Source organism: Physeter macrocephalus, chromosome 19, assembly GCF_002837175.3.
Source record: "Physeter macrocephalus isolate SW-GA chromosome 19, ASM283717v5, whole genome shotgun sequence".
Lineage (NCBI taxonomy): Eukaryota > Metazoa > Chordata > Mammalia > Artiodactyla > Physeteridae > Physeter > Physeter macrocephalus.
Window position 1 is genome coordinate 3430167 of NC_041232.1, and position 11002 is coordinate 3441168.

Sequence of the window (11002 nt, forward strand, 5' to 3'; positions counted from 1 at the left end):
GAAAGGCCAGATCTACCTCTCTGGTTGCTTACACATGGATAAGCAGGCAGTATTTCAGTGCCATCATGAATTATTTTGTTTTATTTTTGTTCTAAGTTTTTAGGAGACTAAGAAGGGTTGAATTAAAAATTAGGAGTAGATCCATTACAAACCAGAATGTACTTCCAAGTACACTTTGTATATATACAATTTAATGTGAAATTTAAAAGTTGTCATGAACAAGGTTCTGACAGGCTAAGGTTCTTGTTCTACTTTCCCATCTGCCTGTGTCACTGTGGGGAGCACTGTTGTACCAGATTGCACAGTAATAATCAGCCTCATCCTCGGGCTGCAGTGCACAGATGAGCAGAAACCCTGCATTGGCAGAGGCCTCTTTGGATCCAGAGAAACGGCTGGGGACCCCGGAGCCCTGGTCCTTAATGGAGTCTGAGTTGTAGGACAGGAGGTACTAGGGAAGCCTCCCTGGCTTCTGCTGGTACCAGGTTATAACATAGCTGGCAACACTGTACCCACTGCTCAGGGTGCAGGTGAGTCTGGCTGATGCTCCAGGAGATGCAGAGAGGGAGGGCGGCTGAGTCAGCACAGGCTGGGAGAGGCGCCCTGCAGACACAGACACGGGGGAGATGGGGCAGGAGCTGGAGGAAAGATTCCAGGAGTCTGAGCCACACGGGCTGATGCAGGCTGGGGACTGAGACCTGGTCCCCGGGGCCTGGCCCTCCCTGTGCAGCGAGACAGGAGCACGAACAGGAGAGGAGTCCAGGCCATGGTGCTCACAGCCCCCTGGTCCCCACAGTGGGGCTGGGCTGCCCCAGGCCTCCTTTTCTCCCCCAGCCTCTGCCAGAGGAGGGGCTCCCGTGCAAATGGGTGTCCACCCAGGGCCCGCCCAGCCCCTCCCTGAGCCCTGGTGCTGGAGCTCAGCTCACAGCCCAGACTCAGGGGGATGGAGGGCGGCTTCCCCCTTGGGACCCCCTGGGAGGAAGCACCTGCTGAGACCACGCACGTCCCTGCTCAGGGGCCTCTGCCAGCCAGAGAGGACACACTGCTGAGTCCCCACCAGGGAGCACAGGCCCCGCCCCCATGCCAGCTCCTGGAGTGAAAGGTCCTCCCTGAGCAGCTTTGCAGGGATCCAGGGCAGTCCCACGGCGCCCCCTGCTGGTTTTATGTGGGAAAAAGAAAAAGTATCCCAGAAAATGTATAGTAAAAAAACCTATAAAATGCATCATTGCCTAGTAAGGTACAACATTGTCTACATCAGATATAACATGAGTAAAAGACCAATTTCCTGATAAAATAGAAAATGTTATGGAACTCCAAAGAATGACCTAAGATACAGGAAACATTGAACAGAACTTCAGAGATCAGATGGTTCCTACTTATTTGCTTCATATTTTTTCCTAAAGTTTGAAAAAATATACAATTTCCTAGTTCTTATAGAAAACATATAACAGTGATGAAAGCACCTGACTCCTTACACAAAACTATTACAGAATAGTAACATTAAATATTGATGAAAATATTCTAAATAAAATATGAACAGAGATTTCTTACTAGATAATAAATTGATACTTTTACTCCCATGATACAAGTTGGGTTCCCTATTACAAAATACTTTAATATAATACCAATAATAATACAATATATTATTGTCTTAAATGATCACGAAAGAGACTTTGACCCAACCAAACAGCAATTCCCAACCACATAAAAATACAAACAGACAGATACCTTTATAATATGATAATACATACTATCTCACACACACACACAGATAACATAGTCCTTAAGCCAGGATCTTAGTTATTAGGGTGGTTAAAGATCAGGAACAGGCAAAGGTGACCTTTAGCTCCATTATTATTCAACATTATTCTGCAAATAGTAGAAAGTCAGTGAATGAAATGATGTCAATGGTGAGGACGTAGCATTGATGGGAAGGACCAGCAGTTCTTCCTAAAGATCCAAAAGGACATTTCAGCCTCAGACAGGCCGGTGCTGGTGCAGAAGTGATGGCAGAGGTCTCCCCACTGAGGGACTAGCTGCAGACTGTGACTAGTACAGGTAACAGCTGGTGACCAAGTAGAGATGGTGGACCCAGGGGGGCAGAGGGGAGTCTGGGCCACCTGCCCAGGGTGAAGAGAGCCTTGGAAGGTGAGAAGCATAGTTTGCCTCCCACTCAGGCTGCGTCCTGAGTCACGCCAATCCTCACTTTATGGGGGGTCCTCAAGGGGGAAGAGAATGAGAACGTCTCTGCAGACGCAGAAAAGCGAGGACCCCGGAAGAGGCATCTGGTGTGATGGGCCCAGGGGGGCCATGGACAGGGGCGCTGGGGAGAGGCTGGGGACTCAGTCTGCCCTGTGCAGGACTCTGGACCCTGGAGACAAGGTCTGTGACACACAGCAGACGACTTGTCTTGAGCCGACGTCTTGTTGCTGAAACTCGGCCTCTGTTCACCAGTGACAAATAGAAACGCGGAGACAGAGTTTTGGGTGAAGTAGAAAAGAGTAGCTTTTATTGCTTTGCCAGGCAAAGGGGGCCACAGCGGGCTAATGCCCTCAAGACTGTGTGACCCACCTTGGAGGGGTTAGTGAGGAGTTTTATAGTGTTCAAGGAGCAGGGCGTGGTCAGCTCGTGGACAATTCTCGGATTGGTCGGCATCAAGGTGACGTTTCAAGCATCATCAGCCTTCTGGTTCCAACCAGTCTAGGGTCTATGTGCTTGTGGTCAGCAGTTTCATCTGGGGGGAGGTCCGCTTCATGTACAAACAACTTAGGAATGTGTGTCAGGCCTTTATCTACATCTTTCAGGGAACAGGGAGTTTGGTGATTCTGTGATGTGGCAGAATTATAGTCTAAATTGATACCAGTTCCCCAGCCCAACAGCTGTTCTTTTTCTCTCCATCTTCACGTTTCCCAATCATTCACTCCTGAGTCAGCATTTTACTTCAAAAGACGTGGACACAGAGGCTTGTACACGGTTTCAGTCTCAGGACTAACCTGGAATCAGATCAGCCAACAAGAGCACCTGAGGGCCTGAAGGATGCCTGTGATGGAGAAATAGACAGTGAAAGAGGGGTCCGTGTCAGACCTGGTGTTTGAGACTGGTCCCCACCTCTGTCTATGAGCATAGAGAGAGGGGAAAGGAAGTCAGCCTCTCAAGATTGGATAGTTCAGCCAACCAAATATGCAGGTGGCAAATCAGCACAGGAAAGGAGGCTCAGCATCGTTTGTCATTAGGGAATGTGTATTACAACAACAATGAAATGCGTATCAATTGGCGTGGCTAAAATGAAATTCTAGTAAGTGAAAAAAATACCCGACAGGTAATTTCCCATGGTGATGTTGGTATGAAAATAAACAAATACTGGATCCATTTCCCCCCACGGGTCGTACATCTACACTGGTGAATTGTTTGAAACAAAATAGGAGTCAGAATGTGAAACTGCAGTAACAGATTGAAAGATGCACGTTCAGTGAGCATCTTTTTGACAGCTGGCTAAAGCCACGCTGTGGGTCACTGCATCATGACGTTTATATACTGATTATTGAAGGAAAATCACTTCAAAGAAGGGTGAAACGGCCACGCAAACTCTCTTACCTTTAAATTCAACACAAGGGCAGATTCTGGAATTACTAAGCTGGAAAACTTTTAAAAGGAGTGTAATATTTCAAGCACATTTTATGGTACCGAGAAATTTTATAAAACTTTATTCTTCTCCCATTCTAAGGTTTTTGGCACAGTTTATTTTGAAATTAACATCATGATTCAGAAAGCTCTCATAAGGGACAAGACTTATTTGGGGATCCATAGTGATGCAATGTCCAAAAAAAAAACCTCTTAAAATCCTTCTAATATTTCTTTACAAGAAATACATACATTTCCAACTGGGGTGAACCATCAGAATTCTGTTACCAACATGCATACTTTGCTGGACTCTGAAAAAATGAAGGAATACAACACTTTAAAAAATGTCTGAGTGCCCGTCTACAGAGGTCCCAAGGCTACATCCATGTTTGACCCATTGATGCCATTTTATTTTCAAAGCAACACATTCACACCACGCAGTCTCTACATGCAGGTTCATTGCTGGTTCCTGGAGCGCTGACACTGATCTCTGGTGAAATCTCACTCTTTCAGTAGAGACATGTCAGACGCCTCATGTTTGCAGTTGGCCTTCTCATTTGGAGGCTGAAAGCACAGCCTGGGGGCCAGGATGAGCACGGGGTTACTCTCTGTCTCTCTCTCTCTGTCTCTCTGTCTCTGTCTCTCTCTCTCTACACACACACACACACACACACACACACACACACAATCTTTCCTAGGAAATGTGTGGTACCATGGATTGCCCTCTGGATGGGTTTCACCTTCTGTTCCATTGCTCTTTAATATTGGAAATGTGTCCTGAATTCTGCATGTAAGTGACTGTCATTTTTCAATTATCAGTTTTGGTATAAATTTTAGTATGTTCATTTAAACTTTCTAGAGTCGTCACAGACATTTTACATAGACAGTAGAGAGTTCTAGTGTGGCACCAGTCTACATCAGAAATCTTCTGTTGGTCTTATCAGTAAAGCTATTAACTGCCTCAGTAAACGTGTCAAAGCTTGGAAACGAGGGGCCCAGGGTTTTTGTCCCACTTCGTCATCTGTCTCCGTCGCTGTGCTCAGCTCCATTTGTATACACTTGACAGTTAGAGTCAGCCTCGTCCTCGGGCTGCAGCCCAGAGATGAGCAGGAGATCTGCATTGGCCGAGGCATCTTTGGACCCAGAGAAGCAGCTGGGGACCCTGGTGCTTATCAGAGTCTGACTTGAACCTCAGGAGGTACTGGGGAGGGCTCCCTGGCTTCTGCTGGTACTAGTATATGCCTTTACCACTTACACTGATGTCACTCTCAGGGTGCAGGTGAGTCTGGCTGATGCTCCCAGAGATGCAGAGAGGGAGGGCAGCTGAGTCAGCACAGGCTGGGAGAGGCACCCTGCAGACACAGACACATCAGATGAGGAGAAGGGACAGGAGGCAGCTACTCGGGGACCTGAGCCAGAAGGAATTCCTCAGGCTGGGATGGGCCCTGGTCTCTGAGGCCTGTCTTACCTGTGCAGAGAGAGAGGAGCGTGAGGAGGGCAGGGGTCCAGGCCATGGTGCTCACAGCCCCTGCTTACGACACAGAGCTGGGGCTGGGCTGCCCCACTCCTCTCTTATGCCTCCCCGCTGGCGTCACAGAGGAGGAGCTGTCACACAAATGTGTCCCCACCCACTGCCTCTCCCCCGTGACACCTGACAGGGTCTGGGGCCCTTGCAATTTTTCTTTTTGCAGAGAAAAATTAAAGCAGATGAAGATAAGTGAAAGGAAACCCGTGTTCATAGATTGGATGACTTCTTTCTGTGAAGGTGTCGATCAATCCTGCCCAGTTGATCTGCACGTTCAAAGCAACCCCATCATATGTCCCCGGACACTCGGGGATGTGGCCTGTCCTGTGGGGTGATGTACTCTAGGCGTCATGAACATTGGGAGATCTTGGAGTCTCTGACCTGTGCTTCCTTGACACGCTGACATCTCAGGGACTTTGTGGGGACCCGGCGTTCAGACCCTAGCATGTCCTCTGGGATCACCTCCACCCCTGCTGGCCTGGCTCCCCCGCTCCAGGGACCCGGCCCCTGTCCTCGATCCCCATCCCCCCCCCTGTGTCTGGTACACGGGAGACAGTCCTTAAATATCCTCTAGAGAATGAATGGCTGGTTGGCTGGATGAATGGATGATGCAGCCAAGTCCCCCATCTGGTGGTGACTTACAGCCCCTGTGTCCTTCCTCTAGCAGAGGACATGAGTCCCTTGTCCTGAGTTTTACTAACATGTTTCCAGGCTTTCCTACCGTGGGTCTCTATGTGACAAATGTACACACACACACACCCCAGCCCCAACCCCTGCCCTTGCAGCTGCCCTCACCTGTGTCAGTCGGGCATCCACCTGCCATCTGGACCACCCGTTCCTGTCCCATGGCCTGGGGTCAGCTAGTCACCGCCCTGTGTCCCTCCTCAGGCCACGTGCCATGTCACCCCTTCCTGTTTCCTCTGTGTCCTGTTCGTCCAGTCTCCCCGAATGTCCCCTGGCTGGGTATCCCTGTCCCAAGTTCTGTCCCAGAGTTGTACTCAGAGCTCGGTCTCTATCTGGCCCCACTGAGGACCAGCACCGCCGGCATTAAGGATCTCCCAGCGCACGGGGAGGGGGCAGGACGGCCCCAGGGGGGTCCCTGCTGGGCGCCCGGGCCCTGCTCCGCCCCCCAGCCCCGCACCCCAGGGTGTGTGCAGTCTCCTCCCTGACGCTCTGGAAGGACCAGTGTCCCCTCCTGCTGTGTCCTCCTCTGTGAGCGTCCTTGTCCCTGGGAGCTCCTGCTCACAGCACCAGGGCCAGCCTGCCTCCTCTGAGCTCCCGCGTGGGCAGATCCGCTGTGCTCGCTGTTCCCTGAGTCCTGTCCTCAGCTCCGCAGCGGTTCCCACGCCCTCCTGGGTCAGGATGTTGCATGTGCCTCCCGCTAGACCGCCGCCCGCGGAGCAGGGACCCGAATCAGTGAGGCTACACCAGGACCACACCTGCCTCGTGCCCCGTAGGGAGGAGTCACGTGTGGGAAACGCAGGGGTCAGGGACACAGGTGACCGTGTGATTGTGGACCAGAGCGAGAGGAGGAGAGGTTGGCCCGGGGACCAGCAGGGGGCATTGTGCGGCCGTCTCTGGTGAATCGAGCAGGACAGGGGCTCCCAGCTGCGCAGTGCTCCTCTGCCGGAGGCCCAGGGCGGGGCCCGCTGCTTCCTCTGGGGAGGGGGCAGCTGTGTCCTCTGGGGCCTGGCTGAGTCCCCTGCACGTGGCCCGTGTGTGGTCCCGGAAGCTGCCTCCTCCCTGCCCCCACTCATGGGGGAAACTAGTGCATCAGGCAGGTTCCCTGGGTCCAAGGGCCCCCAGACCCTGTCAGGTGTCACGGGGGAGAGGCAGTGGGTGGGGACACATTTGTGTGACAGCTCCTCCTCTGTGACGCCAGCGGGGAGGCATAAGAGAGGAGTGGGGCAGCCCAGCCCCAGCTCTGTGTCGTAAGCAGGGGCTGTGAGCACCAGGGCCTGGACCCCTGCCCTCCTCACGCTCCTCTCTGCATAGGTAAGACAGGCCTCAGAGACCAAGGCCCATCCCAGCCTAAGGAATTCCTTCTGGCTCAGTTTATAAGCCTCTCACCTACTCGGCTAATCCTAGTCCTAAGTATTTTATTCTTTTTGATGCCCTCGTGAATGGCATTTTAAAAAATATCCTTTTGCTTCTTCATTTTTAGTAACTAGAAAGCCAAGAAATTTTTGTAGTTCATTACTCCTCATAACACTGTGGAAGATCCTAGTTAGAGCCCGGTATGGGGTTGTGATAAGAGTTGGTTTTCCTGTTTGTAAGGCAGGTAACAAGCGATGGAGACGTGGGAATATTGAGGTGGGGTCTGCCGCCCGGGGACAGTGAGATGAGCCACACAAAGGGGTGGCCCTGGACGTGTGACCATCTAAGGAACTGAAATGGCCCCGCACTGCCTCCACTAATTATGGGGGAAAGGAAAAGCATAAAACTCTTTTTCTTTTCAGTTTGAGAAAAACGTCATTAATGTATCAAGAACTTATGTAGTGATTTGTGAAACATATATGGTAAGAGCACCCACTATTCTCTGGTAAGAGCACCCACTATTCTCTGATTGGTGCCTGGTGACAATAATTTGTGGAAACGCCACAAATCAGGAGCAGCCAATGTGACTTTTAGCTCCATTATTATTCAGCACCATTCAGCAAGTGTTAGACACCGCAATTAAACAGGAAGAATCAATGGTTGATCATTGAGGGGCATGGAGAGGTAGTTGTTCCAAAAGACCCAAATGTATGACGCACCTTAGATGCTCTGGTGTCAGTGCAAAAGTGTCCGAAGAAATCTCCCCTGTGAGCAAAGCACAGGCGTTCATCCTGAGGGCTGATGAGAGGGGTCATAGCTCTAGAAACTCCTGGGAATTGGCAGATGACCCCAGTGATGGAGGCTCAGGGTTCCCGAGTCAGAGTTCAGGTCTGAGATGACCTCCACCGACCCCCACCTCAACCCCTGAGCTTCAGGGCAAAGAGCGCTGCAGCCCCAGCGATGGACACACGGACTTTCTGTGTCCTTTGAGACCCCTCCTAGGAATGGGCTGCTGAAGGGACTTGGAGGACAGAGGGGAAAGAGGAGCCCCCACACCCCGGCAGCCCCCCAGGGATGAACCTGGACCCAGGGCGGCAGCAGAAGCTCCAGCCAGAGCCTGAGCAGGAAGCTGCTGGGTGGCCCCACCTCCCGCAGATGAGAAAGGAGTCCTGGTCTCAGTTTCCGCAGGCCTGGAGCTCTGGGTGAGCCTAAGAGGCTGTCACAGGAAAGGCAGGAGAAGCAGCCTGGTATCAGCTCAGCCCAGTGATGGCTAAGGAGGCCAAATGCCAGACTTGGGACCAGGGAACTGATCAGGGACCGCTGTCTGTCCCCCACTAGCATCAGAGACGAGGAGCTTGGGGCCCAATCCTGGGAGCTGCTGGTCCCAGGACACGTACTGGACAGTCTGATGTGTCCTGATTTGGACACAGCTGGACTCTGGCCCCTGGTTCTGACCTAACCCATCATGGACTCTGTCCCCAGGGCACCTTCCCTTGGCATCCAGGGATTCTGCTCAATTTGAGAAAAATTGGACAGTTTTGCTGCCTAGGAAAAGCCTGGGCAGCAGAGGGGGCGGGGTACAGAATTAAGATGTAAAAAGATTTTCTGAACCAAGTTCCCTGGTGTGGGTCTCAGACCCCAGTTTTAGGCCAAACAAACAACGGAAGCAGCTGACTTGGTAGAGGATGGTTCTGCCCCGGGAGCCCCAGTGCTGGGGGAACAGCAGGTTTTTGTCTCACTTCCCCCCTGGCTTGCACACTGTGTGACCATCCAGGCTGTCATCATAAGACTGGCAGTAATAATCAGCCTCGTCCTCAGCCTGGAGCCCAGTGATGGTCAGGGAGCCCGAGTTGCCAGACTTGGAGCCAGAGAAGCGGTCCAGGACCCCCGAGGGTCGTTCGCTATTCTCATAGATCAGGAGTCTGGGGGCCGTGCCTGGGACCTGTTGGTACCAGCTCACGTAATTACTCCCAATGTTGCTGCTGCTTCCAGAGCAAGAGACGGTGACCCTCTGGCCCAGGGCCCCAGACACGGAGCGCGGCTGAGTCAGCACAGCCTGGGCCCAGGATCCTGCAAGTGGAAGAGACAGAGACGGTGATTCTGGGGTCCAGACACAAGAGCAGGAAGCAGGGCCCATGGTCTTCCCGGGGTCCCTTCCCCTGTCCCCGCATCCAGTCACCTGTGCAGTGAGCGACCAGGGTGAGGAGCAGAGGGGACCAGGCCATGGTGGACATGGTCACGGGGTCCTGCCTTCTGTGTCCCCACAGCTGAAGCAGAGCGTCCCCAAGTCTCTCCTTCCCCTCTTAATACTCTGAGAGAGGGAGGGTCCATTCATGCAAATGACACCCCCCCCACCCGCACCAGCTCTCGGTCCCTCCCTGGGCCCTGGGTCAGGTCCCCGTGCTGAGCGTGGCCAGGGGGTGGGCAGGGGCGGGGCTGGGTGGGGCCCAGGGGTGAGAGGTCACAGCAGGGAGCCCTGAGCAGAGACCACCAGGCAGTGCCGGGGGGTTGGTCCCTGCTCTCAGCCCCCCAGACCCTCAGGAATGGCCTCCGAGCGCCCCCTGGTGTCCAGGCACTGAAACACACACGTGTGCCCTGGTGACCAGAGCCCCTCAGGGTCAGCTCCTGCCCCCCTGCTCTGTGCACTGTCCCCTCCTTAGGGCCATTCCAGGTGCCCCTTCAGTGTCCCCCATGACCTCAGGACCGTCTGTGGGCTCCCCTCAGACCCCTCAGGGTGAGTCTGGCCACAGCGCCCTTGGCTGCTCAGGGGTCAGGACTGAGGGGGCGTCTGTGACGCAAATTCCTCTTAGATCAGGATCAAGTCAGAGCAGTGCTGGCCCCGTGGAGGCCTGTCCCCTTCTGTGCAGAACAGCGGGTCCCCTCCTCTGTGTGACTTGTCCCTGTTGGCCAGACCCCCCCCCTTCCTCTGTGTGTCCCCTCAGCCCTGAGGAGGAGGGAGCACCTCTCTGTGGAGGGGGTGAGGGTGTGGGGAGAAGCCTGGGGGTGACCCTGAATTCCTAAATGCCTCAGTCTTTATTGTGTGTGAAGCTCTCCACACACGAGACCCACTGTCCCCCGTGTCCTGTCTTACGAAGTGACTCCCTCCTGGGAATCTCTCTTGCAGGCACACGTCACAGGCTGCAGGGAACAGGGCCTAGTGATGTTCTTGGCAGTTTTTATTGAGACTCTGAAGGGCTTTGAGCAGCATCTGTTCCCAGGGAGCCTGATACATGGGGCTGTTAGGATCAACCAGCCCCAATAGTGGGTTTGAAAAGACATAGTTAGGGGAGTGTTTGGTTGGAAAACAACAGCCTGACTGCAGTTTGCCCAGCACTGCGTGTGTGTGTTACACAGTTGGTGTGTGACTGTGAGATTTTCAATTTACCAAAATGTGTTAATGGATTAGTGAAAATGTAAGGTCATTACTTAAAATTAGTGCATGAATTTAACTGAAGGAAAACCTATGTTCTATTTTAATTTTGCATTGACAAGTGTAACATTTCTGAAATACTATATTTATCTTTGTAAATACTGTATTTTTATCAAGAACATTTTAATAAAATGACACAACAGGTATCCTATGAAATTTTATTTATTATCAAGTGAAAAAGGAGTCTGAGTGAGGCAGGGCCAGAACCAACCTCTCTCTGCCACTCATAACATCTCCACTGGAAGACTGTTTTTTTTTTGGCTGCATTGGGTCTTCGTTGTTGGGTCTTCGTTGCTGCGCACAGGCTTTCTCTAGTTGCGGCGAGCGGGGGCTACTCTTCGTTGCGGTGCGCGGGCTTCTCATTGCGGTGGCTTCTCTTGTTGCGGAGCATG

At 52.4% G+C, this 11002-nt stretch overlaps 1 protein-coding gene, 1 pseudogene and 1 gene segment (V, D, J or C); 1 reads left to right on the plus strand and 2 right to left on the minus strand.

Moving 5' to 3' along the window:
• LOC102996563 (solute carrier family 5 member 4) overlaps positions 1-11002 on the plus strand; it is a 77672-nt gene that overhangs the window by 30440 nt on the left and 36230 nt on the right. The gene's annotated exons all lie outside the window — the stretch shown is intronic.
• Positions 4636-5132, minus strand: LOC102976605 (probable non-functional immunoglobulin lambda variable 5-48; annotated as a pseudogene).
• On the minus strand, positions 8916-9507 carry LOC102976318 (immunoglobulin lambda variable 1-40-like). The segment is given in 2 exon segments: positions 8916-9250; positions 9360-9507. Coding segments are annotated over 2 exon segments (390 nt in total).